The 18,167-nt window shown below is 37.5% G+C and overlaps 2 protein-coding genes across 3 annotated transcripts in view; one reads left to right on the top strand and one right to left on the bottom strand.

Moving 5' to 3' along the window:
• SUMO1 (small ubiquitin like modifier 1) overlaps positions 1-18,167 on the top strand; it is a 1,087,495-nt gene that overhangs the window by 562,312 nt on the left and 507,016 nt on the right. The window lies entirely within an intron of this gene.
• The window catches only part of FAM117B (family with sequence similarity 117 member B), a 138,260-nt gene that overhangs the window by 73,656 nt on the left and 46,437 nt on the right, over positions 1-18,167 (bottom strand). The window contains exon 2 of the mRNA XM_050750830.1: positions 1,778-1,929. Coding sequence (XP_050606787.1) covers positions 1,778-1,929 — 152 coding nt within the window. The remainder of the gene's footprint in view (positions 1-1,777; positions 1,930-18,167) is intronic.

Raw genomic sequence — 18,167 nt, forward strand, 5'->3', positions numbered from 1 at the left:
CAGATCACTTGAGGACAGGAGTTTGAGACCAGCCTGGCCAACATGGTGAAACCCCATCTCTACTAAAAGTACAAAAATTAGTCAGACGTGGTGGTGCACGCCTGTAGTCCAGCTCCTCGGGAGGATGAGGCATGAGAATCACTTGAACCCGGGAGGCAGAGGTTGAAGTGAGCCAAGATTGCACCACTGCACTCCAGCCTGGGCAACACAGCGAGATTCTATCTCAGGAAAAAAAAAAAAAAGAAGAAGAAGAAGAAAAGAGAAAAAACAAAAAACATTCTTCAAAAAATGTTGAGACCAGGAGTAACGTAAATCTGAAGTCTAAATCGAGATGTACCTTACCTGATTTTCAACAATCAGTATAAAAAATCTTTTAAATCTTTAAATGTTTTTCTTTCTTCACTACCAATAAAGCTGTAACTGTTTTGCTCATTCATTCCTTTGCAAATATTCCTTGGGCAATTTATTCTCCATATAGTATTAAGTCCTGGGTATAGAAATACAGCAATAGACAAGCCAGACACAATCCCCATCTTCATGGTTCTTACTGTCTAGTGACTGTAAGAAACCATAAATAAGTAACTACACAAATAATTAATTATAATTGTGGTAATTACTATGAAAGAAACTACACCAAACTAAGATGCAGTCTTCAACCTGCTGTATGACCTTAGACCTCCGCTTCTTCATCTGTAAATCTAAGGGGTAGATCTGAATGATTTCTTCTTCTTTGTTTTTCCTTTTTTTGAGACAGGTTCTCACTCTATTGCCCAGGCTGGTATGCTGTGGTATGATCACCGCTCACTGCACCTTGACCTCCCAGGCTCAAGTGATTCTCCTGCCTCAGCCTCCCAAGTAGCTGGTACTACAATTGTGCACCAGCATGCCTGGCTAATTTTTGTATTTTTTGCAGAGATGAGGTTTCACCACCATGTTGCCCAGGCTGATACTGAACTCTTGGGTTCAAAAGCCATCCACTCGTCTCGGCGTCCCAAAGTGCTGGGACTATAGGCGTGAGCCACCCTGCCCAGCCCTGAATGATTTCTTGAGATCCCTTTATATTAAACAATTTTACAAACCTAGAAGTATAAAACTTTGCTTCCAGAGTCCCTTTGTCAGGATATTTACATTTGTAGGATCAGCAAAGTAACACAGTCCCCATCTCCCAATACATGAAAGTTTTTCTGGCACAAAAACGTAAGCTTACATGGTCACTAATCTTTGCTGTTACAAATTTTTAAGACCAAATTCCATATATTAAATATATTATGATGTTGTAAACCAAGCTTGTCCAACCTGCAGCCCATGGGCCTCATGAGGCCCAGGATGGTTTTGAACGCAGCCCAACACAAATTCGTAAACTTTCTTAAAACATTATGAATTTTTTGCAATTTTTTTTAAGCTCATTAGTGTTAGTATATTTTATGTGTGGTCTAATACAATTCGTCTTCCAATGTGGCCCAGGGAAGACAAAAGATTGGACACCCCTGTTGTAAACTAACTTATAAAGAATAAGTGGGGAAAAAAGTATGTTCATAAATTATCTGTAAGTATCAGAATTACTTTGATAGCTATTTAAAATGCACAATCCCAGGCCCCAACAAAGACCTACTATAGAATACCTGGAGGTCAGGCTTGGAATCTGCTCTTTTTGATAAGTTTCTCAAGTTAATTCTAATATACACTAATGTTTGTTCTACTCAAAGCAGAACAAATAATATTAGAAGAAGTAGCTTCAGAGAAAAACACTTCAGGATAAGAACTATAGTAAGCTTACCTGTGTAGCTTTGTCCCTCATGCAAGGTGCAGCTTGCCCATGGCTATCACGAGGCCAGTGCCCGGCAAGATACGGTGCAGCAAGAGTATCCAGGGAGGAAGTGCGTCGGATAATACTAGAGGGGCTTGAAGAAGGCTGTCGTGTTTTGTCACCTAGATTTAAGACAAAAATGCTTGTTTTAATAAAATTAGGAAAGAAACACAGCAGAAACTAAGTTTTAAACTATGTAGAAACTTCTCCAACTTAACGATGGTTATCCCCTTTAACCACAGGGGATACTTCCAAGACCCCCAGTAAAGATGCCTGAAATGGCAGATTGTACTCAATTCTATATACACTGGTTTTTCCTATATATACAAACCTATGATAAAGTTTAACTTGTAAGTTAGGTACACCATGAGATTAACAACAATAACTAATAAGAAAATAGAACAAGTATAACAACAAGCCAGCATCACTGCTCTTGGGCTTTGGGGCCATTAAGTAAAACGAGAATTCCTCGAACATTAGCACTGCAAAACCATGCCAGTCAATCTAATGACTGGGAGGGCTCCAAAGTGACTAGCAGGTAGGGAGCATAGACAACGTGCATAGGTTGGACAAAGGAATGATTCACGTTCCTGGTGGGGGAAGCGAGACAGCAAGACATTTCATCACCCTACTCAGAATGGCATGAATTTATAACATATAAATTGTTTATTTCTTGAAATTTTCCACTTAATCTTTTCAGACCAAGGTTGACTAAAAGTAACTGAAACCATTAAAAAAAAAAAGGATAAGGAAGGATTACTGTATATAAAAAGAAACAAAAAGGAACAAGCTACTGATACATACAATAACTTGCATGACTCTCCAGAGAACTATACTGAGTGAAAACAGTTGACGCACCCTAGGCCTACCAAATCAAAATCTCTAGGGATTGGGCCCAGGAATTTTCTATAGAATCAATGTATCCCTCATATCCAACAAATTCTTACTTGGATTCTTCTTTTTGTTTATAAATTAAACCCTTGTTTGATACATTTCAGGGAAATATGAGGACATAATGAAAATAAGACAGGAAGGTAATTATCATGGGAAAATATAAAAATAAATCAGTGACAATCTTTCACTAAATACTGTCACTAAAAAATTAGTGACAATGTTATTTGATAATGACATCTAAAAGTAATTCCAGCACTTAGTGCTCATCATATTCCTCAATCTTCACAGAGGATGAAGTAATAACGCATCTGCTTCACAACAACTTAGTACCAGCCCAAAAGACAAAGACAAATTAACACCTTGCTAATGGATCCCTTGCTTTTGAGAGTATCCTAAGGGATGCATAAACCAAATCAACTGCCAAGAACCAACCACCAGCTTTGTAACAGGGGTAGGTTTCATTTCTAAGCAAACAAAGTGGGTATTTGCCAATATAATCCAAGATATCCAATGTAAATTAAAATAGTAAAATAACAGTGGCATTAAAGCATATTACTTAATGATGTAATATCAATATAATATTACTTATTAATGTTTCCTCACATTGATAAGGAGTGTGAGGAAAGACACATATAAAAAAGTGGGTTTTGGCCAGGTATGGTGGCTCACGCCTATAATCCCAGCACTTTGCGAGGCCGAGGCAGGAGGATCACCTGAGGTCAGGAATTCAAGACCACCCTGGCCAACATGGCGAAACTCCGTCTCTACTAAAACTACAAAAATTAGCCAAGCGTGGTGGTGGACGCCTGTAATCCCAGCTACTCAGGAGGCTGAGACAGGAGAATCACCTGAACCCGGGAGGCAGAGACTGCAGTGAGCCAAGATCACACCACTGCACTCCAGCCTGGCAACAGAGTAAGACTTTATCTCAAAAAAAAAAAAAAAAAAAAGTGGGTTTTGCAATAACATGTTTTCACTGTACAGGAAATAGTTTTTACTACATCAGAAAATTAAAACATTGTAAACATCAGATTTCTAGTTAATAATACAATAGCTAATTTAATTTATTTATAAAAGCTTAAATTCTTCAACAATGCAGGGCAAGTTTTGATACATCAAAATAAACTTTAAGTACCAACCAATACCTCATGCATGATTTAATAATTGGAAAATAAATCTATGTATAATTTTCTGTGAGAATAATTCTAACTACCCTTACCCCACAGTTGCCAGTAAAAAAGGAAAATGTGTTCTCCTAAATAAATGGACCACAATAAAACTATATTCAATGTGCACATTCCTTTAAGATTAAGCCCCCAAATCAAAGTGGCATTAAAAAAACTATTTCAAATAATAATCAAGTTTAAAATTGTATTTACAAAAAAAGCACATAACAATGAATTGCAGAAAACTAGAAACAACAAAATGTCCAAAATGAGAAGATGATTGGATACATTACAGCAGAGTCGTATGTAATATGTAATATGATAGGCCATTCATAGAATAAGCACATAGATACACAGGTCCTGGTCTAAAGAGTCATTCATGATAAAGTCAGTGAAAAAAGCAAGCCCTCACCATTTATATAAGGTATGATCTCATATTTTGTTTTAAAAAGTAATTAGATGTGCATAAAAGTGTTAGTTTTTTGTTTTTTGTTTTGTTTTGACATAGAGTCTCGCTCTGTCTCACCCAGGCTGGAGTGCAGTGTGGCGATCTAGGCTCACTGCAACCTCCACCTCCCAGGTTCAGGTGATTCTCCTGCCTCAGTCTTCCAAGTAGCCAGGACTACAGGTGCCCGCCACCATGCCCAGCTAACGTTTGTATTTTTAGTAGAGACAGAGTTTCACCATGTTGGCCAGGCTGGTCTCGAACTCCTGATCTCAAGTGACTTGCCCCCCTTGGCCTCCCAAAGTGCTGGGATTACTGGCATGAGGCACCACACCCGGCCAGTGTTAGTACATTTATTTTTTAAACCTGGAAAAAGTATGCACCTAACCTTTTGGGGGACAAAATTAGTGTTTTAATTTCTAATTTAGGCATTTCTATAATGTTTGAATTTTTATATGGAGTATACTGTCAGAGAAAAGGTATTAAAACAATAGAAACACTTTTAAAACAAGTTATTAATTTCTGAAATCGTAAAATGCTTAAAAATACAAAAATACCCATATTAGATTTGGGGAATTTTTATGGTTTATATCTGTGGTTGGGAAAACTACAGCCTACAGGCCAAATCTGTCTTGCATCTGTTTTTTTGTATGGCTAGCAATCAAAATCAGGATTGTACATTTTTTAATGGTTGGGGGAAAAAATTTAAATATTTTGTAATACATAAAAGTTAAATCAAATTCAAACTTTAGTGTCCATAAGTAAAGTTTTATTGGAACACAAATATGATCATTCATTTACAGGTTGTCTATGGCTGCTTTTGTGCTAAAAAAAAAAAAAAAAAAAAAAAAAAAGGCAGCATTAAGCACACACAGCAAAGACCTTATATGGCCCTCTCGTTGCTTCACACTGCTGCTCAGCACTACAAATCATAATGACAAAGTTGTGCCATGTGTATCTCTCGTCTGGGTAAAAAGTCAAATTCAAAGATGATATGTAAAATTTCATATAGATCAGCATTAGCAGATGAACATTTGCAATTGATTTGATGATATGGAACACTAACTTTTAACTAGAATTAAGTGAAATGTTATCCCTTTAAAAAGAATTCCCTCTTCTCATTAGAGCTGTATTACAAAAAAATGCATTCAATTATTATATTTTGAAATTTTGTCCTTTAAAAATTTGTGGAAAATTGTGTGCTCTCTTATTATATTAGTGCCTACATAATATCTTTGATTTTACCTCTTGACCTGTAAAGTCTAAAATTTTACTACATGGTACACTACAGAAAAAGTTTGCTGACCCCTGGTTTCTACTGAATGTCTTTATGTCTTGGTTTCTGTGCTACAACACCCTCATATATTTTATCTTTTGGCAGGGGAAGGGGATGAGCTTAGCTCATTGATGCCTAACTTTCATAGGGGCTTTACAAATATTTTTAAAATATATTCATAATATTATATTACAGTGTTATTCTATTCTGTAAGATGGCAAATATATGTATGAAAACACCTCTTGACACCTCTCTATATTACATTATTATCTTGGTAAGGGTCTTGCATAGCTACAAGTACAAAAGTTCAGGTGGTTAATGTGACCCACATAAGATTCAATTCCACTAATACAATAGTTACAATAACTGTGTTGTTGCTGAAAATCATAAAAGCTGCTTCACAAATACATCTGAGACACATAATTTGCTTTCAAAATGGCATAGTTATTTCACTAATACCTAATTGTTATAAATGCCACCTATCTCTCCATGTTCAGTTTTCCTTTTGTAGTACATTTTCAGAAAACAAATGCAGTATATATTCATTTTCAGGAAAATATGTACCCACATTATTAACTGTGACAAGTGAAACGCAATAAATATACATGTTCACAATTTTTCCTCTAACTAAAAAAAAAAAATCCCTTTTGGGATAGTCTCAAGAAAACTAGTCTCAGCTGGCAGGGTGGGAAGGCACACACACAATGTAAACTGGTATCCTTTTGGGATAGTCTCAAGAAAACTAGTCTCAGCTGGCAGGGTGGGAAGGCACATACACAATGTAAACTGGTATCTATTCATTATATCAAATGGCTAAAAGCTGTCTGGCACTTTTCTTCCCTATGACCATTGTTGCTTCAGTTGCCTACCAGTATGTTAATTCAACAGACCTTACTAATGGGTCTGATGTCATTTTTTTTTTTAAATTAAAAATCTAAGGGTTAACTTTTCAACCAGTCCTCCAAAGATTATTAAAATTATTGGATTATTATTATTTCTTTTTTGGGGGGAAAGAATCTCGCTCTGTCACCCAGGCTGGAGTGCAGGGCCAGATCTCAGCTCACGGCAACCTCCACCTCCCAAGTTCAAGCGCTTCTCCTGCCTCAGCCTCCCGAGTAGCTGGGATTACAGGCATGCATCACCAAAACACCTAGCTCATTTTTATACTTTTAGTAGAGACAGGGTTTCTCTATATTGGCCAGGCTGGTCTCCAACTCCTGACCTCAGGTGATCCGCCCACCTCGGCCTCCCAAAGCGCTGGGATTACAGACCTGAGCCACCGCGCCCGGCCAGATTATTATTATTTTGATAACGAACTGGAGAACAGATGAGTTATATGTGTAAAAATACTGAACATTTTATCTTTGGAACTCCCTTCCTTTAACCCATTCATTCAGATACTAAGGGGCTATGGAGCCAGCACTAAGCCCTAGAAATTAAAAAGAGTAAGTCACAGCCTGTAATAAAGAACACAGTCTACATCTACCTTGTCATTTTTCCATTTCAATCCAAGTTCCCAAAACTGACAGGATTTGGCGCCTAACTGTCAAGGAGGTTATGGGAGAAGAGGCAAAGATGACTCAAAAGTTCCCAGACTAAGTGAACAAAGGCTGTATTTATGAGGAAATCCACAGGACGAGACTGACAGCTAACAAGACTCTTCATGATCCGGCCTCTAAAGTCTCACTTTTTGGCCTGCACTGCCTCGATCTCTACACTAAGACCATGGACTTGTAGTTCCCAGTATGTACTGTGCCCTTACATGCCTCCAGGTGCTTGTTTCTACCCTTATATCCCTTTATTTGGTGTGGCTAATTCATGCTTAACCTTTCAAAATTAAGTTCAGATGTAACTTCCTCTGGAAAATCTTCCTCAAACAGCCACCCAAACTCATAGTTCACTGCAAAGGTTCCTGACTGTTCCTGTGTTCTGGTACACAGCATGATTCTGCAGGGCAGGAATTTTATTTCCCACCCCCCATCCCAGTGATTAAGGCAAACCATGACAAACAATGTGTCGTAAATGGCCAATGGAAAAATTAATTTTCTTTGTTAATTTCCTAAATGAAGAAGACTTGAGATGCAGAGAAAAGAATGACTTCTGATGTTACTATCATTTATCAACAAGGACAAGTGTATGAAATAAATTCACATGCTTTTTGGTCAATTCAAATAAAAACTACAGCTCGAACTTGACACTTGACTGGTTCTTTAAAACTTGAGTCTTCAGAGAGATTAACCACATATAGCAGGGTGTAGCACTGAAAATTTCAGTCAACGCCTTGGGCTCTGGAGTTCAGAGTTCCCGAACTATGAGTACCTGTTCAACTGGTTCCTGGGTAACTTCAATTGCGCTAGTGGAGCATCCCAAACCATGGCCCTTAGGTATTCCATTACAAAGGTTCTACAGACCTTGATATGCTAGTGTTAGATATAAATATTTTTAGAACTTGATTGGGTACTTTTTTTTTTTTTCTTGGAGACAGGGTCTCACTCTGTCACCCAGGCTGAATTGCAGTGGCGGGATCAGGACTCACAGCAGCCTCACCAGCCTGGGCCCAAGATATCCTCCCACCTCAGCCTCCATAGTAGCTGAGACCACAGGCACGCACCACTACACCCAGCTAATTTTTGTACTTTTTGTAGGGATGGGGTTTCACTATTTTGCCCAAGCTGGTCTCAAACTCCTGAGCTCAAGCAATCCACTGGTTTCAGGCTCCCAAAGTGCTGGGATTACAGGTGTGAGTCACTGTGCCTGGCCTCAGGTACTGTCTTAAAGGCTGTACCTCCCATTATCCATAGAAACAGCAAGCAAATAAATTAGACATATTTATTTGTTCCGAAAGAAGAAACAACTTTTCAAGTATACAAATGATATTCAGCATAAAGAAACCTAAGAGTGTTAAAAATTCCAGTAGTCCACCATCCAGAGCTAACTGCTTTTGTTTTTTTAGACAGGGTGTTGCTCTGTCACCCAGGCTGGAGTGCAGTGGCATGATCTCGGCTCACTGCAATCTCAAGCCTCCCAGGCTCAAGTGATCCTCCCACTTCAGCTTCCCAAGTAGCTGGGACTCCAGGCGTACAACACTACGCCTGGGTAATTTTTGGTATATTAGGTTAGAGATGGGGTTTTGCCATGTTGCCCAGGCTGGTCTCCAACTCCTGAGCTCAAGCGATCCACCCGCCTCAGGCTCCCAAAGTGCTGGGATTACAGGTGTGAGCCACTGTGACTAGCCAGATAACCACTTTAATGAGTATTTATTTACAGAAATCTGTCTACTCTTGTACATACATACGATTTTATATAAATGAGGTCCCATTGTGCATTCCATTACTTATTGTTGAGAGAAATAAAAAGGGTATGTCGAGAACCTATTTCCATGGCAATAAATTAAAATCTACAACACATCACTGTTTTTAATACTTGTACATTATCCTATTTGGCAGATTCACCGTAACTTAATCTTTTATTAATGGACACTTTCACAGCAGATAGTATCCTTTTAGACTTGTTTCAAGATCTCTTTGTGAAAAGTTTCTAGATATCAAATTACTATATTCAAGGTAACAGATAGATTAAAATTGGAAATACTGCCAAATTGCCTTCTACTGAAAAAATTTTGCAAAAACCTGTAACATCACAAGGGTACCCATTTTCCCACATTCGCAAGTGTATTTTATCAATTTTCACCAGTCTAAAAAAGATAAAAATATCATTTCATTTGTGTTTCAATAACTGAGTTCTAAAACAGTCACACTTTTACTGGTAATTTATATTTCTTTCATACATTAACAATATTTCAAAAATATTACTCCAAACCTTTCTTTTCTTAATCTTAGAGATCTTTTCTTCTGGCAAAGATTTAAATTCAAAGAGGTTCTATCCGTTTCATTATAGTTTCCTTTTGTGACATTCAAGTAAAAATAACTGTAGTTTATTTTATTTTAAAAAGTATGCATAATATAATTAAATTCTTATAAAATTTGTCTTTTATCCACTATTTAAACTTCTTGCTACACACACACACGAAGGAAACGCAAAATTCTGATGACACTGGCTGCCTCCAAGAAGGGAAACTTGTCAACAAAGGCGCAAGGAAGCCATTTCACTGTATTCCCAATTGTACCCTTGGAATTTGCCATGTGAATTTATTATCTATATTTTTTGAAATTCATATTCCTTGATTCAGTGATTCTACATCTACGTATGCATACAGAAGAATAATCAAATGCCAAAAAAGGCTTCAAATCCAAAGATATTCACTACATTCCTAACATGAAATCACAAATATGTCCAAAAACTGAAGAACAGGAAAACTAATAGAAAATATATAGAATATTAAAGATATTTAAAATTATATTTTTAAAATGATAAACTTACATGAAAACTTATTTATAAGGGAACATTTTTTTAAAAATGAGTTTCCACAATTTATTTCTAATTTTGCATCTTCTTCAGTTATTTTCATGTTTCTTTTCCAGTTAATTTCTCCACTAAGTTTTCAAACATTAACAGATACCATAACCAAATATTGATACAGGCCCAGCAGTACCTAATTAATAATTTATCCTAATAAGAAAATGACTGATTTAACCAAAGTGATTTCCCATAGGCATAATATCAAAAAGATAAGGACTATTTTAGAAACTTAAAAATCCAATCAGTAATTATTTTTTGTTAAACATGAGGTATCATTTACATAAAATACAATGTACCCAGCTGGGTACAGTGACTCCCACCTGTAATCCCAATGCTGGGGGAGGCTGAAACGGGAGGATCATTTGTGGCTAGGAGTTTGAAACAAATCTGGGCAACACAGCAAGACCCCCCATCTCTACAAAAAATGTAAAAATAAGTCGGATGCGGTGGCAAGCGCCTGTAGTCCCAGCTACAAGGGAGGCTGAGGCAGGGATATCGCTTGAGCCTAGCAGGTCAAGGTTACAGTGAGCTATGACTGAGTCACTGCACTCTAGCCTTGGTGATAAGGCAACATCCCGTCTCTAAATAAATAAATCTGCACCCATTTTTGGAGTTTTGAAAGCCAAATAAGCCATTAAATCACTACTACCATCAAGATTTAGAACACTGCCATAAGCCCTAAACAATTTTTCATGCTCCTTTGAAGTCAATCTCTCTCCACTCTTGAACCCAGGTAAACGCTGACCTACTTCTTATTATTAAAGGTTAGTTTTGCATTTTTTAAAGGTGTCATACAAATGTAATCACATAAAACTTTTTTGTGTCTGACTTCATTCACTCGGTATAGTGTCTATGAGACCCATGCTGCTTGTTGCATGTAACGGTTCATTCCTTTTTATTGCTGAGGAGTACTCCACTGTATGATTATATGTGGTGGGAATTATGTCAACTCCTTCTGGTTCTCAGATCTTTGGACTTAGTCTAGAACTACACTGCTGGCTCCCCTGGGTCTCTAGCTTGCCTACTGCAGATAATGGGACTTCTCAGACTCCATTAGTGCATGAGACAATTCCTTAAAATAAATCTGTGTGAATGTTATTGTATCAATAAAATATATAGGTATCCTATTGGTTCTTTTTCTCTGGAGAACCCGGACTAATACAAAATACTACAATTTGGTTATCTAATACCTTTTTTTTTTTTTTTTTTTTTTTTGAGACTGAATCTTGTTCTGTTGCCCAGGTTGGAGTGCAGTGATGCAATCTCAGCTCACTGCAACCTCCCCCTCCCAGGTTCAGGAGATTCTCTTGCTTCAGCCTCCCAAGCAGCTGGGATTACAGGCATACACCACCAAACCCAGCTAATTTTTGTATTTTTAGTAGAGGCGGGTTTCACCATGCTGGCTAGAATGGTCTCAAACTCGTGACCTCAAGTGATCCACCTTGGCTTCTCAAAGTGCTGGGATTACAGGCATGAGCCACCACGCTCAGTCTCTAATAGCCTACTGATGGGCGTGGGATTGCTTCCAGTGTTTGACAATTAGGAAGAAGTCATATATTCTTGAAGAAATCTTTTTATGGATAAGTGTTTTCATTTTTCTTGGGTAAACAGTGGAAATGCTGGATGTTAGGACAAGTGAAAGTCTCACTTTATAAGAAACTGCCAAAATGTTTTCCAAACTGGTTGTACCCAGTTTACATTCCCACCAACAATGCATTACAGCTCCAGTTGTTCCACTATCCTCATCAACATCTGGTATTGTCATACTTTTTCATTTCATTCATTCTAGTAGATTAGCAATGGTTCACTGTGGCTTTAATTAGCATTTCCCCAGCGCCAAATGCAGTTGAGCTAAAGTGCTTTTTGGCCACTTACACATTTTCTTCAGTGATATGTCTAATCAAATCCATTGTCAAATTTTTAACTGGTTTGTCTTCTTATTAAATTGGATTTATGTATTCTGGATGCAAGTTCTTTGTCAAATATATGCACATAAACAGTTTTGTCTTCTTTTTGGCTTGTCTTCTCAATTTTTAATGGTCCCTTTTGAATAGCATTTTTTAATTTTAATAGACTACAATTTATCGACTACTACTTTTAATAGTTCATGCTTTCTGAGTCCTAAAAGACCTTTGCCTAGTCCAAGATTAAGATGATTCGCTCCTGTTTTCTTCTAGAGTCTTTCCATTTTACCCTTCATATTTACGTCTTTCATCCATTTGGAGTTCACTTTTGTGTATAGTTTAAGGGATTATCCCCCTCCCCCATATGGATATCCAGTTGTTCCAGAACTGTGTGTGGAAAATACTATTCTTTCTCCCACTGAATTACCTTAGGAAACTTTATTGAGATGTGTGAATTAGTTCTCAATGTTCTATTCTTTTCCATTGATCTGTACCTCTGTCCAAAGGCAATGCAAGTTCTCCAATTTTAATTATTCCTTTTCAATATTGTTTTGGCTATTTTAGTCTTTGCAGTTTCATATAAATTTTAGGATCAGAGTAGGAATTGTGACAGTTGACATCCTTAGTTTGTTCCTGATCTTATGAGGAAAAAAATATGATGTTAACTGCAGGCTTATATCATAGATACTTATATATAATAAAACAGTCCTTTAATTAGAAGGTTGACCTCTAGTCCTAGTTTCCTAAGCATTTCTAACATGAAAAGATGGTGAATTTTATCAAATACTTTTTCTGTATAAATTGAGATAATTGGCCAGGCACAGTAGCTCATTCCTGTAATCCTAGCACTTTGGGAGGCCATGGCAGGTGGATCACTTGAAGTCAGGAGTTCAAAACCAGCCCGGCCAACATGGTGAAACCCCATCTCTACTAAAAATACAAAAATATTGGCCAGGCGGGTGGCATGCGCCTGTAATCCCAGCTACTCGGGAGGCTGAGGCAGAAGAATCACTTGAACCCAGGAGGCGGAGGTTGCAGTGAACCCAGATTCCACCACTGCATTCCAGCCTGGGCCACGGAGCAAGACTCTGTCTCAAAAAAAAAAAAATTTTTTTTTTAAATAATCATGTGGTTTACCTTCTTTTCTCTTAGATAATACAGTAGCAGATACACAGCCCATTCTTGTTATTTATGGCAGTTATTTGTTCTATAAAGTCACAATGAACAATAAATTAGCAAATACTGCGCCATTGTTCCTAGGGAATACAGTTATATTCCGATAAGCCTCTAATCACAACACTTTCATCAACCAATAAATACATACACTTGTTTAACATATGTTTCTGCTTAAAAATATCTTATTTAATACATATTACTGGTTCATTAACATTAAACTCATAGGCAGCAGCACTATAATTCATGCCTAAATGAAGTTATCTAACACATGTTAATTTCTCCAGAAGGCACATCACAGCTTTCTTGCACTTAAAAACATTAAATAGCACTTCAGTACTGTGCTTGGGGGCGTAATGATTTCAAACAACAAAATCATTAGCAAAAAATCTGAAAAACATGGCACGATCATGAAAAGGACATTTGTTTATAATACAAGAGCTGAAGAAAAAGAGAACCTTGTTTGACTCAACTGGGAATGTGTATGTTGGATAATTCAAATGTTCCACTGCACAGCATGTCCACAAATGACCACAAAAGAGCAAATAAGTATTGAGTTTGGAGTTACAAATAACTTTTAGGTAGTGGGCAAATGTGCCGATACAAAATCTGCTAATAGTAAGGATGGACTGCATACTGATTTTTTTACTATTAAATCAAACTTGCATACTTGGGGTAAATTCTACCTGGACATGATGCATCATCATTACATTTATATTGCTGGATCCAACTTGCTAATATTTTGTCAAGAAGTTTTGGGCCAGGTGCAGTGGCTCACGCCAGTAATCCCAGCACTTTGGGAGGCCGAGGCAGGCGGATTGCTTAAGCTCAGGAGTTCAAGACCAGCCAGAGCAACATGGCAAAACCTGGTTTCTATAAAAAACACAAAAATTAAACAGGTGTGGTAGCATGTGCCTGTGGTCCCAGCTGCTCAGGAGGCTGAGGTGGGAGGACTGCTTGAACCCAGGAGGTCAAGGATGCAGTGAACCATGATTGTGACATGCACTTGAGCCTGGGCAACACAGCAAGACCCTGTCTTCAAAAAAAAAAAAGTTAAAATTTTGTGTTCTGTAGTTTTCTTACCATGTCTGTGTGGCTTTGGTATTGGAATAATACTACCTCATAAATTATTTATGGTATTATCTCTTCTATTTTCTTAAAGGGTTTATGGGCAATTGGTATTATTAAAACTCTTTCTTAAAACTCTGACAATTTACAACTGAAGACATCTGGTCTGGAGTTTTCTTTTTGGGAAGATTTTAAATTATGAATTTTTTGGCCAGGCACAGTGGCTCACGCCTGTAATCCCAGCACTTTGTGAGGCCAAGGTGGGTGGATTACAAGGTCAGGAGTTCAAGACCAGCCTGGCCAAGATGGTGAAACCCCGTCTCTACTGAAAATGCAAAAAAATTAGCCAGGAGTGGTGGCACGCATCTGTAATCTCAGCTACTCCGTAGGCTGAGGCAGAGAACTGCTTAAACCTGGAAGGGCAGAGGTTGCAGTGAGCCAAGATCACGCCACTGCACTTCAGCCTGGGCAACAGAGTGAGACTCAGTCTCGAAAAATAAATAAATAAATAATGAATTTTTAAATAGATATAAGGATATTCAGGTTTTCTATTTCTTCCTGAGTCAGTTTTGCCTGTTTATTTTAAGGAATTTTTCCATTTCATCTAAGTTGAATTTATTGGCATAAAGTTGTCCATAATGTTCCTTTATTATCCTTTTAATTTATGTACGATCTGTGGTAACATCTACTTTTTCATTCCTGATATTTAAAACTTGTATCTTTTTCCCTTCATAAATTAACTAAAGGTTTATCCATTTTATTTATCCTTTCTAAGAACCTGGTTGTGATTTGACTAATTCCTCTACCAAACAGGTTTTTGTTTTGTTTTGTTTCATTTTTTGTTTTTTTTTGAGACGGAGTCTCACCCTGTAGCTCAGGCTGGAGTGTAGTGGCATGATCTCGGCTGACTGCACCCTCTGCCTCCCGGGTTCAAGCAATTCTCCTGCCTCAGCCTCCCAAAGTGCTAGGATTACAGTCATGAGCCACCACACCTGGCCAACAGTTTCCTATTTCACTGGATTCTATTGCCTTTATGATTTCCTTTCGTCTACTTACTTCGGGTTTAGTTCTTTTTCTAGATTAAGGTAGATACTTAAATTATCATTTTAGACCTTTCTTTCTAATATAATCTTTTAAAGCTATACATTTTCTTCTACATGTTTTAACTGTATGCCACAAAATGTATTATGTGCTTTCATTACCATTCAGTTCCAAATATTCTGTGACGACTTCTTTGACCCACGGATTCTTTAGAAATGTTTAATTTCCAAATACCTGAGATTTTCCAAAAATCTTTCTGTTACTGACTTCTAATTTAATTCTGTTGTGGTCAGTGAACATATTCTATATTTCACTCTCTTTAAAGTTACTGAAACTTACTTTATGGCTCAGCATGCAATTTATGCTGGTGAATGTTCCAGGTGCAGTTGAAAAGAATATGTACTGTGCTATTGAAGCAGGACATTTCCCTGATCCCTTCTCAGGCAGTAACAGGGATGCATGGGCGCTGGAACTAGCCAGTCACTTCAGCGCTAGCAGGGGTGAACTTGCATTCACTTGTTGCTCCACCCCTTGCAGGAGGAGGAGCACAGGTAAGAGGGTGCAGGAGTCGGGGCGACTGCTTTTGGGTGCAGGCAAGAGCGAACTCCATACTAGCCCCAAGGCATCATCTAGGGGAGGGTGCTCATGACCCTTGAAGCCCGAGGGGAAGTGTTACAGCACCCTTTTAACTTTGCCATCCAGAAACGGATTAAGAGTTAACAGCTCAGTGGAGGGTCAGTGTGACAGCCTTTTGTACCCACATTCGTGGCATCTGAGTTCTTGTCCAGCACCCAGGAGGAATGAGGTCACACGAACGAATAGGAAATGATAAATGCGGGGGATTTTATTGCTGATGAAAATGGCTCTCAGTGCGAAGAAGAGTTGAAAAGGAGATAGAGCAGGAAGGTATTCTTCCCCTGGAGTCCAGCCATCCAGACTCCTCTCTGAAGTCAAACTGCTTCTGACATCCAACTGCAGTCTCCAATGTCCAGCTGCTTCTCTTCCCTCTGCCAGCAAGGCCTGGGGTCTTTATGGGCACAGGATGAGTGGCAGGACAGGCCATGGGTGGTTTTGGAAAAGGCAACATTTGACCAAACAGCGATGTCAGTTCTTACACTGGTCCATGGTACCAGGCTTTTTCAGTTTGAGGGCGGGGCCCTCGCCAGGGACTCACCCTCTTCTGCCCAGAATTTCCCTGCCTCCTGTCCCTACCACTGTTACTGAGTGTTCTACAATGCAACTTAGGTTATATTTGTTGATAATGTTATTAAGTCTTCTAAATTCTTATTTTCTCTCCACTTATACTATCAATTACTGGTAAACAAATGTTGAACACCACTTCATGAATTTTGAATTTTTCCTATTGGATGCAAACACTCTTACAATTGATAAATTAACCTCCTTGTCATTCTGAAATGTCCTTGTTTTTTCTTGGTAATATGTCTTACTCTGAAGTCTCCCTCAAACAGTAATCATTGTATTAGCTTTCCTATGCTCAGTTTTGTACAGGGCTTATTTTTCCATCTTCATACTTTTAACCTGTTTCTTTATATTGAATGTCTTGGTAGATGTCATATAATTAGATCTTACTTTTGTTAAATCCAGTCTGATAATCTCTGTATTTTAATTTAAATGGTTAAACTATTTAATATTATATGGTCATACCAACCTACCATCTTGCTTGTTTTCCATTTTCTCTACCTGTTCTTTGTTCTTTTTTCCCCTTCTCTTCCTTCATAATCTTGGTTTGGTTGGTAATCTACTGAAACATTACCTATATTTCTTTTACTTTTCGCTTAGTTGCTCTATCTAGGGTTTTATAATATGCATCTAACTTTTCACACTGTACCTTCAAATAAAAATACATCATTTTACATATAACATAAGACCCTTAGGCCTAAAACTTCCATTGCTGCTTCCTGTCTTTGTGCTACTATTGTCATTCCTTTTATGTAGACATTATACACACACAATATGCTATTATTTTGCTTTAGGCAATTATCTCATAAAGAAATCAAATAATGTCCAAAAGTCCCTTTATCTTACTCATTAATTATTTCTGGAGCTTATTCTTTTGCATACCAAGTTTCTATCAGATATCATTTTCCTTCCACCTGAAGAAGTACCTTTAGCATTTTTTATAGTGTAATTTACTCTCAGGTTTTGTATGTATAAAAAGCCTTTATTTTGAAGGATTTTTTGCTGGGTATAAAATTCAACCTAGGTTTACAGTTTCATTTTATCTATTAGCACTTTAACAATGCCAAATTCTATTTTGCTCTGTCTTACATTGTTTCTGGCAAGAAATTTGCCCTTTTTTTGGTTGTTTTTCTGTACATAAAATTTCATTTTTCTTTAGCTGTTTAAAAAACTTTTTTTCTCTTTATCACTGGTTTTCAGCCATCTGATTATGGTGCCTTGGTGTGGTCTTCTTTGTGTTGATTCTGCTTGAGAGTAACTGAACAACTTGAGTCTGCATGATTATAGTTTTTATAAAGTCAGGAAAATTTTACAGCCATTATTTCTTCAAACTTTTTTTGTGGCTCTTCCTTCTTCCTTCTGAGAGTACAATCACGCCCATGCTATCACACAGATCACAAAGGTTCTTTTCACTGTTTCTTTTAATCTTTCTCTTACATTCAATTTTTGTGTGGTTTCTACTGCTGTTTTCAACTTCACTGATCTTTTTCATCAGATAAGAAACTGCTGTTGTCTGCTGTTAATCTTGATCAGTAAATTTTTCATTTCAGTTAAATTTCATTTTAGAGATTTTGGTCAGTTCTTTTTATTTCATTTTTCTCATTACAATCATGTTTTCCTTTACATCTCTGAGCACACTGAACATATTTATAATGCCAGTTTTAAAAATTTTTGTCATATAACATCATCTGTTATTTCATAGTCTGTTTCCACTGCTATAGTTTTCTCATTACAGTTTACATTTTCCTGCTTCCAGTAATTTTTTACTGGATGC

This window comes from Macaca thibetana, chromosome 12 (assembly GCF_024542745.1).
Source record: "Macaca thibetana thibetana isolate TM-01 chromosome 12, ASM2454274v1, whole genome shotgun sequence".
Lineage (NCBI taxonomy): Eukaryota > Metazoa > Chordata > Mammalia > Primates > Cercopithecidae > Macaca > Macaca thibetana.